Source organism: Schistocerca nitens, chromosome 2 (genome assembly GCF_023898315.1).
Source record: "Schistocerca nitens isolate TAMUIC-IGC-003100 chromosome 2, iqSchNite1.1, whole genome shotgun sequence".
Classification (NCBI taxonomy): Eukaryota; Metazoa; Arthropoda; class Insecta; order Orthoptera; family Acrididae; genus Schistocerca; species Schistocerca nitens.
The window spans coordinates 762148817-762164607 of NC_064615.1; the positions used below are offsets into that span (position 1 = coordinate 762148817).

A 15791-nucleotide genomic window follows, 5' to 3' on the forward strand; every position below is an offset into this window, starting at 1 on the left:
AGAATACAATACCTAAGTAGGGAAAAGTCCCCTGTTCTGGGGTGGTTCCTCAGTTTGGGGAGGTCAGGTATTTCTGTGAAGTAAACGGTACCATCTTGGAACGAACATTGGAACTAGAGGACAGGCATGTGAGTGACTTTGGAAGCTGACGTTTTCAAGATATTGCCCTTGTATTGGGCTGCTACAAGTAGAAAAGCATTGTTTACTTCCTGAAGGTTTTGTTTGTCATCAGAAAACTGGAAATATGTTGTGAGAGGTGAGCACATGATTAAATAATTGTATGTACATTAAATCTATACCGCCTTAGGAATCCAATGACATAAATAGTTTCGTTGTTCACGAACTGCGAAGTGCACTAATGGAACATGTCTTGTTTGCACGTGCAGGTGCCTTAATTTGGAGAAGCCTAAGATTGCTAATAAGGGGTTCCCCAAATTGGGATCCCAATTATTCATTGTAGCTGTTTGTCTACGTGTATGTACAGTCACATTTCCTTTCTATAAAATTAGTTTTAGATAAATCCTACTTATATATCTGTAAATATGTTTTCATTTTATATTCTGAATGGCATACCAAAAAAAATATTCTAATATTAACAGAGGAAGAGTCCCTAGCAATTACAGTTCTTTTGTAGATGGCGCCTAGAAAACGTTCTGATTACAGACAAATGAAGGCTGCCATTCTGGCTTAGGTATGTTCAGTAAAGAAATGGGGAGCTATAAAGCATTTCACATCTTCGGTGTTCCTCAAACAACGCTGGAACGCTGTGTTAAAGGCAACAAATGCCCATATGAATCTGTAGACACCAAAATAGGAAGGGAACCTATTTCTCCTCTGCAACTGGAAGAAGACTTGAAGAATTACCGCATCCTGATGGAGCGGCGATCCTGTGGTCTCTCTAGAAACATGTCCGTAGAGTTTCCTATCAGCCTGCCATAAAAAATATCATTTAAAACACATTTTTGAAAGGAAAACAGCAAGCTGGTAGAAAATGGTTACGCAACTTCCTAAAAAGGAATCCCGAACTCTGTTAGGTCTCTCCAAGGACTCATTCGCCACAGCTAAGGGGTTCACAGCTGAAGCTGTCAGCAAGTTTTTTGACATTTATGAGCCGACCTTACATTTAGTCAAGAGCAACCCAGCCAGATTGTTTAACTCTGACGACACTGGCAACATATTTGTTCAGCATAAGCACACTAAAATTGTTGCACTGAAGTGGCAAAAGCAGACTGATTCTCCACAGGCTGCTGAAAGGGGTGCATTCATTACTGTAGTGACATGCATGAGCCCTTCGGGGCACTTCATAACGCCTCTGATGATTTTACCACGGAAGAAAATGAAGATGGAATTAATGTACGGTGCTCCTCTAGGTTCCAGTTTTGCATGCGATCTTTCATGGTGGATACAAACAGGCATTTTTACGCAATGCTTTCGCCACTTCTTGCTCCGTGTGAAACCAGCGAAAGGTGGATGAACACTTCACCCATGTCAGAAATACTGACTTGATTAATTTGGCCTGGGTAAGCATGTTTCCAAACGATTTCCGGAACGCACGTCTGTTCCCAACCAATAATTAGTTTCCGATCCGCTGTTGTAGAAGAACAGGCTGATCTTCCTGAGAATAATCCATCTGGAAATGAGGATCCAAAACAAGGGACTCCGTGGGGATCTAAAAGAAAGCCGTTCCTGAAACACTGGAATCTGCACCCTCTTCCAGAAATTAGAAGCCAAGTAGGTTCCAGAAGATCCCGCACTGGTTTTCCTCAGCTGATCACTGGGTCTTCTCATAAGCGTCAATTTGTGGACTCAAAACAAATGATGGTAACACCGAAGCAGATTAGGAATGCAGGACATGATAACCACGGAGCATCAAACCATGCACCTGGAAGTGATAAATCGACTAGCAAGAAACGGAGGAGCATGGAATCTTCATCAGAGTCCGAAGCAAATGGCACTGAACTGTCTGATGAAAGCGAAGATAGCGACTACAATGAAGACGTTGAGTGCGTCTATTGTGCATAGCTCTTCTCAGGCGATCAAAATTGGAATAACTGGATTCAGTGCTCAAAATGCATGAAATGGGCACATACAGCATGTGCTGGCTCTACAAGCAAGACATGTGTTTATGATAGGTGTCTTGAAGGTACTACAGGTGCCAAATATCTGCTACTTGGTTTATGTACAATGGTCATAAGACGCCCCCAAATAGGAACCTATTTTCAAGAGAGACCATTTTGCAACATTATTTGTTTTACAGTATATATAATTCATAGCTGTAACAAGAGCACAAATTGAACATGCACCACCATTCTAACGTGTTAAATAAAGTATTTTTAGTGTTTGTGCTAACATAAATCGTTTTCATTTTCTTTTATAACCTACTAAAATTATCTTCCCAAATTATGCGACTTTCCCCAACATGTTACATGAAGAGAAAGTTTTAGAAATCATTATATTCAGTTTTCTCTCATACAGACAACTTTTTTTTACATAGAAGGCTTACAATATTTTCTGGCGAAGTTTGACTGTATGAATTACTCAGCTTACGAACAGGAGTCAGTATCGAAGACAATGACATCGAACAACAGAAAAGTAAAAGAATAAATTTACTTTACGTTGAGTAATGACCCTAAAACAATGTAGTTACAATCAAATACATCAGCGAAACCGTTGTAACAAAGTAAGTTATTACTTAATATAATGTTAATGCTAGAAAATTTTTAAAAAATTTCTGGAGAATAGCCATTCCATCTATGATGTGTCAGTGAATCTCTAACACTAGTGAAAACAGAAATCTAAAATGCTAGAATAAAGGGTTAGAGTATTGGATAAGCTTTCTGGGAACAATATGTTCGACAGGGACAGGGAACGAAATACGTAACTCATACAAGGATTAACAGTTGAAAAGAAGATATCGTAAGAAAGAAAGCAAATAGAAAGCCAAAATTAATACCATTTTACAGACACTCACTAGTTTGTGCAAGAAACAGGCGAAGAGACATGTAGCAGTAAAAGAGACTGGAGATGTAACAATCAAGTATCAAATATTTAAGGCTGAAGGAATAAAAGTATCAGTTAAATGAAGTTTTATTCTTAATATAATTAACAAGTTACAAAATTGCAGTACACACAGTTATAAGCCAAAAATAAAAATAAATATTAAATAAGAGCCTATATGTTTTGTACTTTGTAGGTATGACATATGAAAATTATGTCCCTCGTAACTATATGGAACTCAGTTCGTTCAGTCTTAAGTAAAAAATTATAGTTAAATAAACAATAAAACCAAACATTATTCACTCTCGGCAATGACAGCTACGATAATAATTTGTTACATAATCACTCGATCTTCTTCATGTTTACTTTTTAGTGTATTACGAGCAATGAAAGAGTGTTCCTTGGAGCACATTCTTTCTGCTTTGACAGGAAGCTGGTATCATTAATGTTACGTAACTATTTTCACTGCGCTATGATTCAATTTCTCTATCACTTCCACGGGAAGCGCAGGACTCGAGCTACAGAATCTGAAAACAATAAAGGGCCACAGTGAGATAAAAACATCATTTTGATAAACGCTGAGGGGGTGGGGGGAGGGGGAGGGGAACGCTCGTATCTAATTTCGCGTTGCCCCTCGGTCACGTAGCTGCCAAATAGGACGACATGTGTTGCGAGAGAGGGAGTCTGGTGAGAAGCGGAAGTGGTGTTGAGCGGCAGTGAATGTTTCTGCAGTTCAGTGCTTGGCGTCTTCGGGGAAGAGTACGCGCAGCGGTGCGGCGCGGAACGCCTTGCTGAGCACGTCTCGCAGCACCATGGCCGCCACACTCTCCACAGCAGGCCGCAGTTCGCGCACCAATGACACCGAGTTCTCGTTCAGGAAGCTGTTCGTCGCCATCACTGGAAAATACGTCAGATATTTTATTTTACACCTGTGTAAGCAGTTACCACCCACATTTCCATAGTTTTGGAATATTCTACGAGGAAATGGAATATGTTACTTACCACCCACGATATACAGGGTGTTCGGAAATTCCCGTAACAAACTTCTAGGATTTGTGGAGGGGAGTGAGTACATAATATTCTGAACAGAAATCCATGTCCGAAAACGTACCGTTTCCGTGTTACAGCCGTTTAAAAACATGTTTGCTAGGTAGGTATGCAACAGGGTAGTCTTGGAGTGTGGCAGTTACGCCGGTTCGGTTAATGTCATTTCGCGTCTGTTCCACCCCTCTGACGTCGTTCGAGTCCCATTCGCCTGTCTGTGAGTGTTAGATCAGCGTGGTTAAGTACAGCTTTGTGGAATTTGTCGACATAATCCTTCTGAATGGCGAAGCTCACGGTAATGAAAGAGCTGCTTGTCCCCTTTATCGAGATCGTTCTACACAACGTCCGACGCCATCGCATACCCTTTTCGCCATAATTACACATCGGCATGGAAAAAAGTACCTTCACCGTCAGCAGGCGTGACTGGTGCTCCATGGAGGCATCGCATGCCCGTTTTGGAAGAGACTGTACTGCATCACGTTGAAGAGAATCCGTCAACGAGTACACGAGCAATTTATCTGGCTATTAATGAGTGGAACTGTAAAACAAATGATCTACTGGGTTACGCCTACTTGTAAAAGTGGTCGGGTTACCATCATGTTTGAAATGTTGTAGCACGGAAGCGGTACATTTGCAGATATATTTCCAACTCAGTATATTATGTACTCACTTCCCTGTACAAGCCCTAGAAATTTGTAAAGAGAAGTTCCGAACATCCTGTAGAGAATGGCAGATGCTTGTTTCAAACTATCGGTAGTAATCAGAGTGGGAGCTAAAATGGTAAGAATTATCCACATAGAGAAGTAGAGATTATGCCAAAATTACCCCAATACTGGTGACTAAGTTCTAGCGAGAGAATAATCATTGTCCCAGGTGATTTAAGAACACTGTAACACACTTAATGTTCAACCACAGTTGCTACGAGCAACACCTACATCGAATCAGGTTGGTGATATCCTCATTGTGCGACTACAGTACGGAAGCAGATGCCATCCACATCGTGTCTGGCGCCTGAACACATCTGATACTAGAAATTAATTGTTACAACAGCTGGTTAACACATGGTGCCCTTGGAGACCTTGATAGCCTTGCTGTTTCGCATGAAACACTGGAACACTTTAGAGTACAGTATCTATCATATCCATTTTAAACTGAAATGTAGGTCATCGGTTAATGTGACGCAACTGTATTTTGCTTTATATATACTGGTTTAGGTGCCATGATGGCCGCACAAGTCAATACTCATATGAAAACTAACAGTGACAGTCGTAATAGCAGTAATACGCTTGTTTGGAGTCTGTTCCCGCTGGAAGCGCACCGACTAGAGGAACGAACAATGAAATCTGGAAGTGCATCCTGATCCTTGGGACGGAAAAGTTAAACAACAAAATTTGTGCTATGTTTCACGAGTTCTCTTAAATTACGGTGCGAGTGACCTTAAACTGAAGCGCATCAAAGATATTTCATCTGAATAGGAAAGCCACGCTGACCAGTAGAATTCCAAAATGAATAAATGCAAGTAAAAACGAAGACGTGGGAAATGGATAGCTGAGTAGTTCAACAGTGCTGTTTCCAGTTGTTCATGATTTGGCCCTGAGCCTCGACAGAATATGGTTGTTCATCTATGTGAGCTCGGTACGATGTATTCGCGTAGTATGTGGAAATGAGGTACGTAGGAATGTATTTTATTGTAAATAATTAAGAGCATCTAATATAAAAGTTCGCATTTTTTCTAACATTTGGTGAAGTGATGTGGTTATAAACCATAAATTTTAAAAAATATAGATTTTTTTAAAATAAATATTTGTCTCAAGCTTACTCATTATGTTTCGCAACATCAGACTAGCGGAATGGTACACAAATTCGCTGCTTGTTTTAATAATTTTGCAGACCTTATATTGCGAAGTATTTCACTGACCACCAGAGCTGATGTTGATTACCATTCCAGTAACGAAAAGGCCGATCAGCTCGCAAATCTAAACACCCACGCTTAGTAACGGCTCATTACTTTTTGATAATTTGCAATAATCGGTTCTTCCACATCACCACTGTGGCACTTGATCCGTTGCCTCAGAGACTGAGTTGCGAGGAAACAGTATCTCGCAGTCTGGAAGACTCATATTGATAAGTCTGTCGCACTATTTAAGAAGCGATATTAAATGGTACGTATCGGGAAAATCGCTGGTTGTGACAGTAGATGGTAGACGGATTTGTTGTGAGGGTACCGGAAAGAATGTAGTCTGCAGGGTGTATGAAAACATGTTTCAGAAACTTTGGGGATCTATTCTTGACATCAAAACATTACAAAAAGTTCATGTGAACATGGGTCTGAGAATCCTTCGTTGGAGAGGGGATAAAGGAATTTCCTCCGGCGACTCCTGGTTGTGTAATTTACCTCAAACGTGCATGTTTACTCATTTACTTGTTGAGAATTGTTCATACAACTGTTTTGTTTTGTCTGATTGTCGTTCGTTCTGTTTTAGAATAACTTCCATCATAACGAAGTATTCAGTGTCTGAAATTACGTATATGCACAGCATGTACCACCTAGTAGATGGAAATGTGGAGGCAGCACGGCAGCCTTATGCTGAACGCTACCCTGCGAAATAGTTACCTTGTGCAGGCACGTTCATACGGTTTCACCAACGGTTTCGGGAGACAGGCTCATTTGAGAAGAGAGTTGCAGTTTGTGGGAGACCACTGGATGTACGAACGCATCAGCTTGAACAAATTCTACATACTCAGAATGGAATTCCAACGAGTACAAGGAGGAATGCGAGAATCGAAGGCGCTAATCACACGACAATCTGGAGCATTCTGCATGAAAATCTTCAGTATCCAAATCAGCATCAACTGATTCAAAGATTAAATGATGCAAATTATCAGTCAAGAAGAACTTTCTGTCAACTGTTGGGGCAGTATACTGTCTTTCTGCAGTTCTTAGTATATACCTTATTCACGTGACTGTATCCTCAGTTAGAACAATAATCACGTCTGGTCTTACGAAATTCCTCATGAAACGCGCCACACAGACAACAGAGGTTTAGCCTAAACATGTGGCGAAGAATCATTCTTGATCAATGTATCTGCCGTTTTTCAGACATCAGTTACTACATTTACTTGACCATGTGCCTCTAGATGTCATCCAACGAATGTGGTTCACGCCTGTTGCTGCTCCACCTCACTTTACATGTATAGCTCGCTAGCATCTCGATAACCAGTTTGCAAATAGTTGATTGGTCGAGGGAATCCATTGGAAGCCCTGCCTCATCAGTAGATTTGAATCAAATGGATTTTTTTCTTTGAGGATATTTAAAATCCTTGTTGTATGCAACTCGCCTACCCAGTGTCGATGTTCTAATGGAGAGTATTGCAAATGGATGTGACCAAAAATTAATACGGAACCCGCTAGGAGTTTTCCACAGCTTACGCTAAAGTATGGAATGTAGGGTTACGGGATACATGGAAGTAGGAGGTGCTCACTTCGAGCAATTGTAAGTGTGAATGTGTTTACCATGAATCATAAATCTTTTCGTATGTAAATGTGTTCGGTAAATGTATCATTTTTGTGCCGTAAATACATCCAAACCCCAATAAATGACCAGCAGCGTAATGCACCTTAACAACAGAGATACGAACAGGAAACTGCAACTGTCTATGAATAGCAAACGTATCATGTCTGAGGATGTCTAAATACTTGGGAGCGAAATTAGATCGCACTCTAACGAATTACTTACATCCAGAAGATACAAAACAGAAACTAAAATCCCTTTTAATACTATCCTGTCGAAACTATCTCGAACTGCATGTGGTTGTGGAATGAGCTGTTTAATACTATCCTGTCGAAACTATCTGGAACGATATTTGGCTGTGGAGTGAGTACATTGAGGATTTCAGAAGTAGCCCTTGTCTACAGCTGACTGAATGCTGTTCGCCAATGTGGATGAGAAGTGTACACGTAGCTAAAGTGGAAGTCCAACTAAAGGTGACAATGTGGATAATCTCTGGAACACTCAGGGTGCCCCATGTGCCTGGCTCCCCATCCTAGTAAACATAGAGCCCCCTGAAATTAGGTGACCACACTTAGCCACAAGATCATACAGAAACATCCTAAACAACCCAGAACTCCCTGTACACCAAGACCTAGCACCTATAAATACTTTAAATCCAGGTCCGCTTCCTGAAAAAACGGCTTCGACTCTAAGACAGCTTGGAAAGTGCTATGGGCTTTAAGTGAACGTAAGAACCGATACTTGGTCGACGATCCCAACAAGACGATCGATGGATCAACCTTCCGACGAAATTTTGGACAGCTTAGAACCGCGATAGGATGAATGCTGGTTGGTGTAAGCAGCCAATGAACAAATGGGGTGTATTCGATAATCCTAAGTGTGAGTGCGAGGAAACCCAGTCACTGGACCATTTACGTGTATGTGAAGTGCATGTCTGCGAGGGTGATCTGAAGGACATACACCGACTCTCTGACTCAGCCACAGAGTGGCTCGAGAATGTTTATAATATTGTATAGTATTACAAGAACACATGTAAAGACTATTACACTAATGACCATTAAAATTGCTACATCACGAAGATGACGTGCTACAGACAAGAAATTTAACCGACAGGAAGAAGATGCTGTGATATGCAAATTATTAGCTTTTCAGAGCATTCACACAAGTTTGGCGCCGGTGGCGACACCTACAACGTGCTGACATAAGGAAAGTTTCCAATCGATTTCTCATACACAAACAGCAGTTGACCGGCGTTGCCTGGTGAAACGTTGTTGTGATGCCTCGTGTAACGAGGAGAAATGCGTACCAACACGTTTCCGACTTTGATAAAGGTCGGATTGTAGCCTATCGTGACATTGCTGCTCGTGTTGGTCGAGATCCAATGACTGTTAGCAGAATATGGAATCGGTGGGTTCAGGAGGGTAATACGGAACGCCGTGCTGCATCCCAACGGCCTCGTATCACTAGCAGTCGAGATGACAGGCATCTTAGCCGCATGGCTGTAACGGATCGTACAGCCACGTCTAGATCCCTGAGTCAACAGATGGGGACGTTTGCAAGACAACAACCATCTGCACGAACAGTTCGACGACGTTTGCAGCAGCATGGACTATCAGCTCGGAGACCATGGCTGTGATTACCCTTGACGCTGCATCACAGACAGGAGCGCCTGCGCTGGTGTACTCAACGACGAACTTGGATGCACGAGTGGCAAAACGTCATTTTTTTTTCGGATGAGTCCAGGTTCTGTTTACAGCATCATGATGGTGGCATCCGTGTTGGCGACATCGCGGTGAACGCACATTGGAAGCGTGTATTCGTCATCGCCATACTGGCGTATCACCCGGCGTGATGGTATGGGGTGCCATTGGTTACACGTCTCGGTCACCTCTTGTTCGCATTGACGGCGCTTTGAACAGTGGACGTTACATTTCAGATGTGTTACGACTCGTGGCTCTACCCTTCATTCGATCCCTGCGAAACCCTACATTTCAGCAGGATAATGCACGACCGCATGTTGCAGGTCCTGTACGGGCCTTTCTGGATACAGAAAATTTTCGACTGCTACCCTGGCCAGCATAGTCTCCAGATCTCTCACCAATTGAAAACGTCTGGTCAATGGTGGCCGAGCAACTGGCTCGTCACAATACGCCAGTCACTACTCTTTATGAACTGTGGTATCGTGTTGAAGCTGCATGGGCATCTGTACCTGTACACGACATCCAAGCTCTGTTTGACTCAATGCCCAGGCTTATCTAGGTCGTTATTACGGCCACAGGTGGTTGTTCTGGGTACTGATTTCTCAGGATCTATGCACCCAAATTGCGTGAAAATGTGATCACATGTCAGTTCTAGTGTAGTATATTAGTCCAATGAATACCCGTTTATCATCTGCATTTCTTCTTGGTGTAGCAACTTTAGCGTTCAAATGTGTTTGAAATCTTATGGGACTTAACTGCTAAGGTAATCAGTCCCTAAGGTTACACACCACTTAACCTAAATTATCCTAAGGACAAACATACTCACCCATGCCCGAGGGAGGACTCGAGCCTCCGCCGGGATCAGCCGCACAGTTCATGACTGCAGCGCCCTAGACCACTAGGCTAATCCAGCGCGGGGCAATTTTAATGGCCAGTAGTGTATAACTCAGTATAGAGCTATCAATTATTTTAGTAATATCAATACGTGATGAATGTCTTTGTAAATAAATGTCAAAATTTGATCGTCTGTTGCCACAGCAGTCGTCGCCACAAGAGGTAATGTACCGTTGTCAATTTCACGGAGAAAAATTTGGACGTTGCGACGCTGTTTGCATTAAACAAAGGACTCAGTTTCGCACCTACACCTCGAGCGCCGTCTTTAATTAGTTTTGTGTGTGTTGAAGAAGCTGTCCAATCACTGCAGAAGAAATAATAAGAGTAACTTGCCGTGCCCTTTTGAAAGCTCCTCCTCAGCGTAGTACTTTAACTTATTCAGACAGGGCTGCGCTACGAAGTTTATGAGAAGACACTGATATAGTGGTACTGGACACTACAAAGGAACGAAATCGTTTTGTTACCTCGTATTTTGAACAGACTGACGGTGTCATTATCGGCAACCCTCCTTCTCCCTTGGTGGCCAATATTTTTATGGAGGATTTCGAGGAGAGAGCACTTGAATCAGCTGCACTTAAACCAACTATATTGTGGAGATATTTGGATGACACTTCATAGCGTGGCCTCGTAGAGGAGATAAACTTACGGAGTTTCTTCACCATCTCAATTCCATTCATAAGAATATTCGGTGCACCATCCAGATGGGGAAAGATGGTTGTCTGCCTTTCTGGGATGTTTTGGTTAGTCGAAAGAATGATAGCTCTCTGAGGAATTCAGTTTATCGTAAGCCCACTCATACTGATTTGTATTTGCATGCGTCAAGTTGTCGTCACTCGTCGCAAAATATGAGCGTGCTTAAAACATTCATACACACAGCTCACTCTGTCTCAGACCTAGATATGATGAGTTAAGACAGTGTTTAGAAAGAATTGATAATCCAACCAGCAGATTGATAGGGTACTTTCAGTTAAAATGAAGAATTAGGAAGTGGATAAAGAGGAGAAAAAGCCGGCGAAATCTTTAGTTTTTCTTCCTTTTGTGGACAACACTTAGTTTAAAATAGCAAGAATCCTAATCAGATTTCAAGTGAAAGTGAATTTTCGTCCACCATCTAGGACTGCAGACCATTTGGGATCGGTGAAGAACGACTTATCATTGCGGAAGGCCAGAATTTACAAAACACTTTATCTGTGTAGTACGGATTATATAGCACAGACCACAGGCACCGTGAAAGAACGCTGAACTGAACATTAATGTTGTACACGCCTTCTGCAACCAAGCAAGTCCGCTATTGCCGAAAACTGTATTTTTGCTGGACATTCAATGGAGCATGATAGAACTGTGATTCTAACCACAGTTACGTCTTTTTAGGACTCCATTACTAAAGAATCTATGGAAATACGCCTGGCAGAAAATCTAATGAAACGAGGTAGCGGCTACGAGTTGGACAGTGCGTGGAAACCCATCATCTCCACGATCTGTTCTAACAGAAGGCGACAGAGTGCACCAACGGCCGCGACGAGCGATTGCACAGAGGACAGCTGGGTTCTGTGGTTCCACCAGCGAGGGCGCTGCCGCCGTGAAGTGTGGTCCGTCTGTAAGCTTGAATTTTGACGCATGCGCGGAATACTAGCAGGGCGCTATATAGGCAGAACGGAGCAAGTCTTCGTCAGTCTCCTTCATCAGGGCAATTTCCAGCGCCTCCCCCTCCCAGATGATGAACTTCGCCATGACATATACCCTTCCTTCCAACTATAACCTGGCCTTGTCTCCCCCCCCTCCCCAGGGCCCCCTTTTTCCTCTCCCCTCCTTCTCCCAGACCGGATTTTCCTCCTTCGCCCCCCCCCCCTGAGACCCTGCACCCCATCCTTCCCTCTTTCCTTCCCACATTCCTCCCTACCTGGCCCTCTACAGCGCGCCCCCCGCCCATCTCCCCCCCCTTCTCTTCCCCTCCCTCCCTCCCTCCCTTCTTCCAGTCTTCCTCATCTCATTGCACCTGGCAGATCCTCCGTTTTGATCATCATCAGTGTGCCACGACATTGTTGCGTTTAGTGCTGTTTCTCCTGTGTGTCGAGAGGTGTGATTTTAATCATGTGCTGGCCTTGTACTTAGTGTTACTGTTAGTGTTTGTTATGTGCTATGCCATCCATCGATACTTTTATGCTCTGGTCATACTGTGCCTTGTGTTCTTTTAAGTGTCCCAGTGTGTGGTTTTTTGTGTACGTTACATTTTTACCGTTTTTATCTCCATTTTACAGTCGCCCCTTTTTTGTATATTGTCTTCCATGATGTTCCCCCTTTTTTATATCTATGTTCACCATGTTTTTTTCCTTTGTATATTTTTACAAGTCTTCTATTGTTTGTTCTATGTCTTTCGGCTGAAGAGCAGCACATATGCTGCTGCCAGCTGGCCCCAATGGGGAATTGAAATACAATAAAGGAAAAAAAAAGTCTTCGTCAGTACTATCCACCTACCCTAAAATACCTTGGCCTCACCCTCGACCGCCACCTCACCTGGGCTCCCTGTCTCCTTACCATCCAACACAAATCTCACAACAGACTCCAACTCCTGAAACTCTGGCCGGATATGGGGTCTGCATCCTTCCACCATCCTTCACACCTACAGTTCATTGATCCACCCCATACTCTGTTATGCCAGCATTGCTTGGATTTCCACCCATCCCAGGTTCTATAAATCACTCCAAATCCTCGAATGCCATGCACTCCGCCTTGTCTTCTGCATCCGCCTTCCGTCCCCCACGCGCATCCTCTACGGCCTCATCCACTTCCCCCACCTTCTCCTTTTCTTTGAACACATCTGCACTCTCTATATTGTCCGCCGCCTTGATCCTCCTCATCCCCTGGTGTCTCCCTTCCTTTCCACCCCCAGCCCGTTGCCGTGCCTTTAACCATTGTATCCCACCCTCTCTCAATCTCCACACCCTCCACCTCCTTTCCCAACGCAACTTCCACCATCTACCCCTCCTAGATGATGAGCTTCACCCTGACATCTACCCTTCCTACCAACTCTAACCTCATCTTCCTCCTGCTTTCTCCTCAGGGCTCCCTCTCTCCCTCCCTTCTCCTGAGCGGCTTTCCCATCCTACTCCCCCTCCCTCACTTGTGCTCCCCTTCAGTGTCTCTGCACTCCCTCCTGCCTTGTCTTCCCTCTTCCTCTCCTGCCCCACCTTTCTCCTACCTCTTGGTGCACTCACTCACGCCCCCTACTCTTTCATCTGGCCCCCTTCCCTGCTGCACCTTGCTCTCCCCTCCTTTTCCATCCTCTCAGGCCTCTCCCTCGGCAGGTCCCACCAGGCAGTTTTATTCTTCATCATGTCCGCTCCAAGTGGGTTTTAAGTGTGTTGTTCTGGAGTGTTTTTAATACTGTGGCCAACTTTTAACCTGTGCATGTGACTTCAGAGTGTTTTTTGTGTTCTACGAATAGCCAACTCTGTTTTTTAACTTTATGTCGACTTTTTTTCATTGCCCACTCCCATGAACGTCTCCATGTCAGTATATTTTTACCTCCATTACCTTCCATTACTCTGTTTTATGTCCCCCTTTTTTATCGCCTTATATGTAACATATTATTCTTGTATTAGTTGTCATATCACTCGGCTGAAGAGCAGCGGATTGTGCCGCTGACAGCCCTCCCCTGCGCATATGGGAAAGAAGAATGAAATCATAAGAAAGAAAAAAAACAAAAAAAAGAAGTCTTCGTCAGTCTTCGATGGCTCACCTGAAGATGACTAGCAGGTGTCCAGTCGAAATATCGTGCAATGAATTAATCGACGACAGGCTGCAAAATCGACATTTGTTTGAACATTCAATTCTCCAGGGAAGTTTTAAAATTCGCAAATAACCTCCCTAACGAAAGTTTTTCGGACCCATGTTCATATGGACATTCTGTAATGTTTTGATGTGAAGAATAAATGTCCAAAGTTCCTGAAATCTGTTTTTATACATGCTGTATGTGTTTGAAGGAAACCCCACAGAAGACGCTAGTGTGGCCACCCTGGAGTACGACTGTTTGAAGTAGCGCAAGAATCATTAAGAGGTCACGTGGACACCAGAGGTACGTACCGATGTCAGAGCTTCCCTGCTCGAGGTTGCGGAAGAGCACCATAGCGGCTCCCACGTCCAGCCGCAGCGCCGTGTCCGAAACAGTGAGGAACTTCTCCCCGCGACGCGACACAGTGCGCAGGCGTACCTCCACCTCCGCTGCCGTGTCCGCTGCAACACACGGCCACATCGAGATCGAGCAGAGACACACTTAGCGGTAACGAACACCACACACTCTTCTGCGCTACCTGTAATCTGTGGATACTTCATTTGGTGCGAGGCTTCACCGAACAAAGCATCTGACAGTAAGTTTCCGTGATACACACATAGTGTGGGAACAGCCGTTGCGGCAAAGAAAAAAATCCCACGACAGTATTCTTCATTATTTGTGCTGAGTAGTTCCGTGTAGTTATTCTAGCGCCTCATAGTGGACAATGCCCTCGAAGTGAAAGAAATTCCGGAAATTGTCCGTTACTGTGACGAAAAATAGTAGATACGATTCTTACGCATGAACATTGTCTAGATTACTTCGTTTTATGTTAATCGAGTGTTATCACGTTTAACTGCGATGTATTATCAGATATCTGGTGGACTACCCGACTTACATCGTCTGCTGCAATGCAGCGAAGAATATTTTTCCATCAGAGCTTAATGGGGTTCGAAATAGACATGATCCACTATTGTCTAACCGAGTCACAGTGAAATGATGTATTTCGAGCAAATAATAATCGGAACAACAGTGGTGCCTATTGTCGAAACGTAACTTAAAACTTTCCAGTATTTTCTATACTCTTCATGACTGCAGAGTTCTGCACCAGTTTCTAAACAAAAGTTATGAATACTAACAGAATGCCAATTCCCCATTATTTTTGTAAAAGTTAATGGGATTCCATGTGTCTTCAGTGAGTTTATATAGTGCAAATATAGGCTCCATTAGTTGTATTTCATTGTAATGTGTATTGTATTCATCCCTTGGTCTTCCTCTACAATTTTTACACCACCCCCCTCGCAATCACTTCCCCTTCATTACTCAGTTTTTGCCATAAATTTCCTTTGTACTCCAATTCGATTCAGTACCTCCTCATCAGTTAATCGATCTACACATGTAGTCTTCGTTTGTAGCAGGGCTGTTCAAAACCTTATATTCTGCTGGTGTGTTAAATGTGACGTTAAGGTGTGTCTGAACGTTAATGTGTTTAACGAGAACTATTAAACAATTCGAATAATGAGAAACTTCAGTATGACATGCATAAAAGTTAATTTCACATACAGTTAATACAGAAATACGCACGGTACGGATATTCATTGCTGACTTGATTACTGGACCAGTGGAGGTATACTTTCATGAAATATTTCATTTAAGCAATCTTTGGAAGCTCAAAATAACAAAATACAACACACATTTGGATCAAGCGGGACAGGTTATTTACGTAATGTGTTTTCGCGTATTTGCTTCCTCCTTTCCCTTTTACAACATGTGCCATTGGCAATAAATTATGAAATGAAGCAGAAAATCAATATTCAGATATGGCAAGGAGGTATCAGAACCTTCAGAGCGATTTTAAGTTTTTGTACGTTTTAG

General features: G+C 43.0%; 1 protein-coding gene across 1 annotated transcript in view; it reads right to left on the reverse strand.

The window, feature by feature from the left end:
* Nucleotides 1–2514: 2514 nt before the first annotated feature.
* LOC126236993 (uncharacterized) overlaps nt 2515–15791 on the reverse strand; it is a 55888-nt gene continuing 42611 nt past the window's right edge. The window contains exons 5-6 of the mRNA XM_049946717.1: nt 14231–14380; nt 2515–3894 (exon numbers count right to left, since the gene is read on the reverse strand). Coding sequence (XP_049802674.1) covers nt 3731–3894; nt 14231–14380 — 314 coding nt within the window. The 3' untranslated portion in view covers nt 2515–3730. The remainder of the gene's footprint in view (nt 3895–14230; nt 14381–15791) is intronic.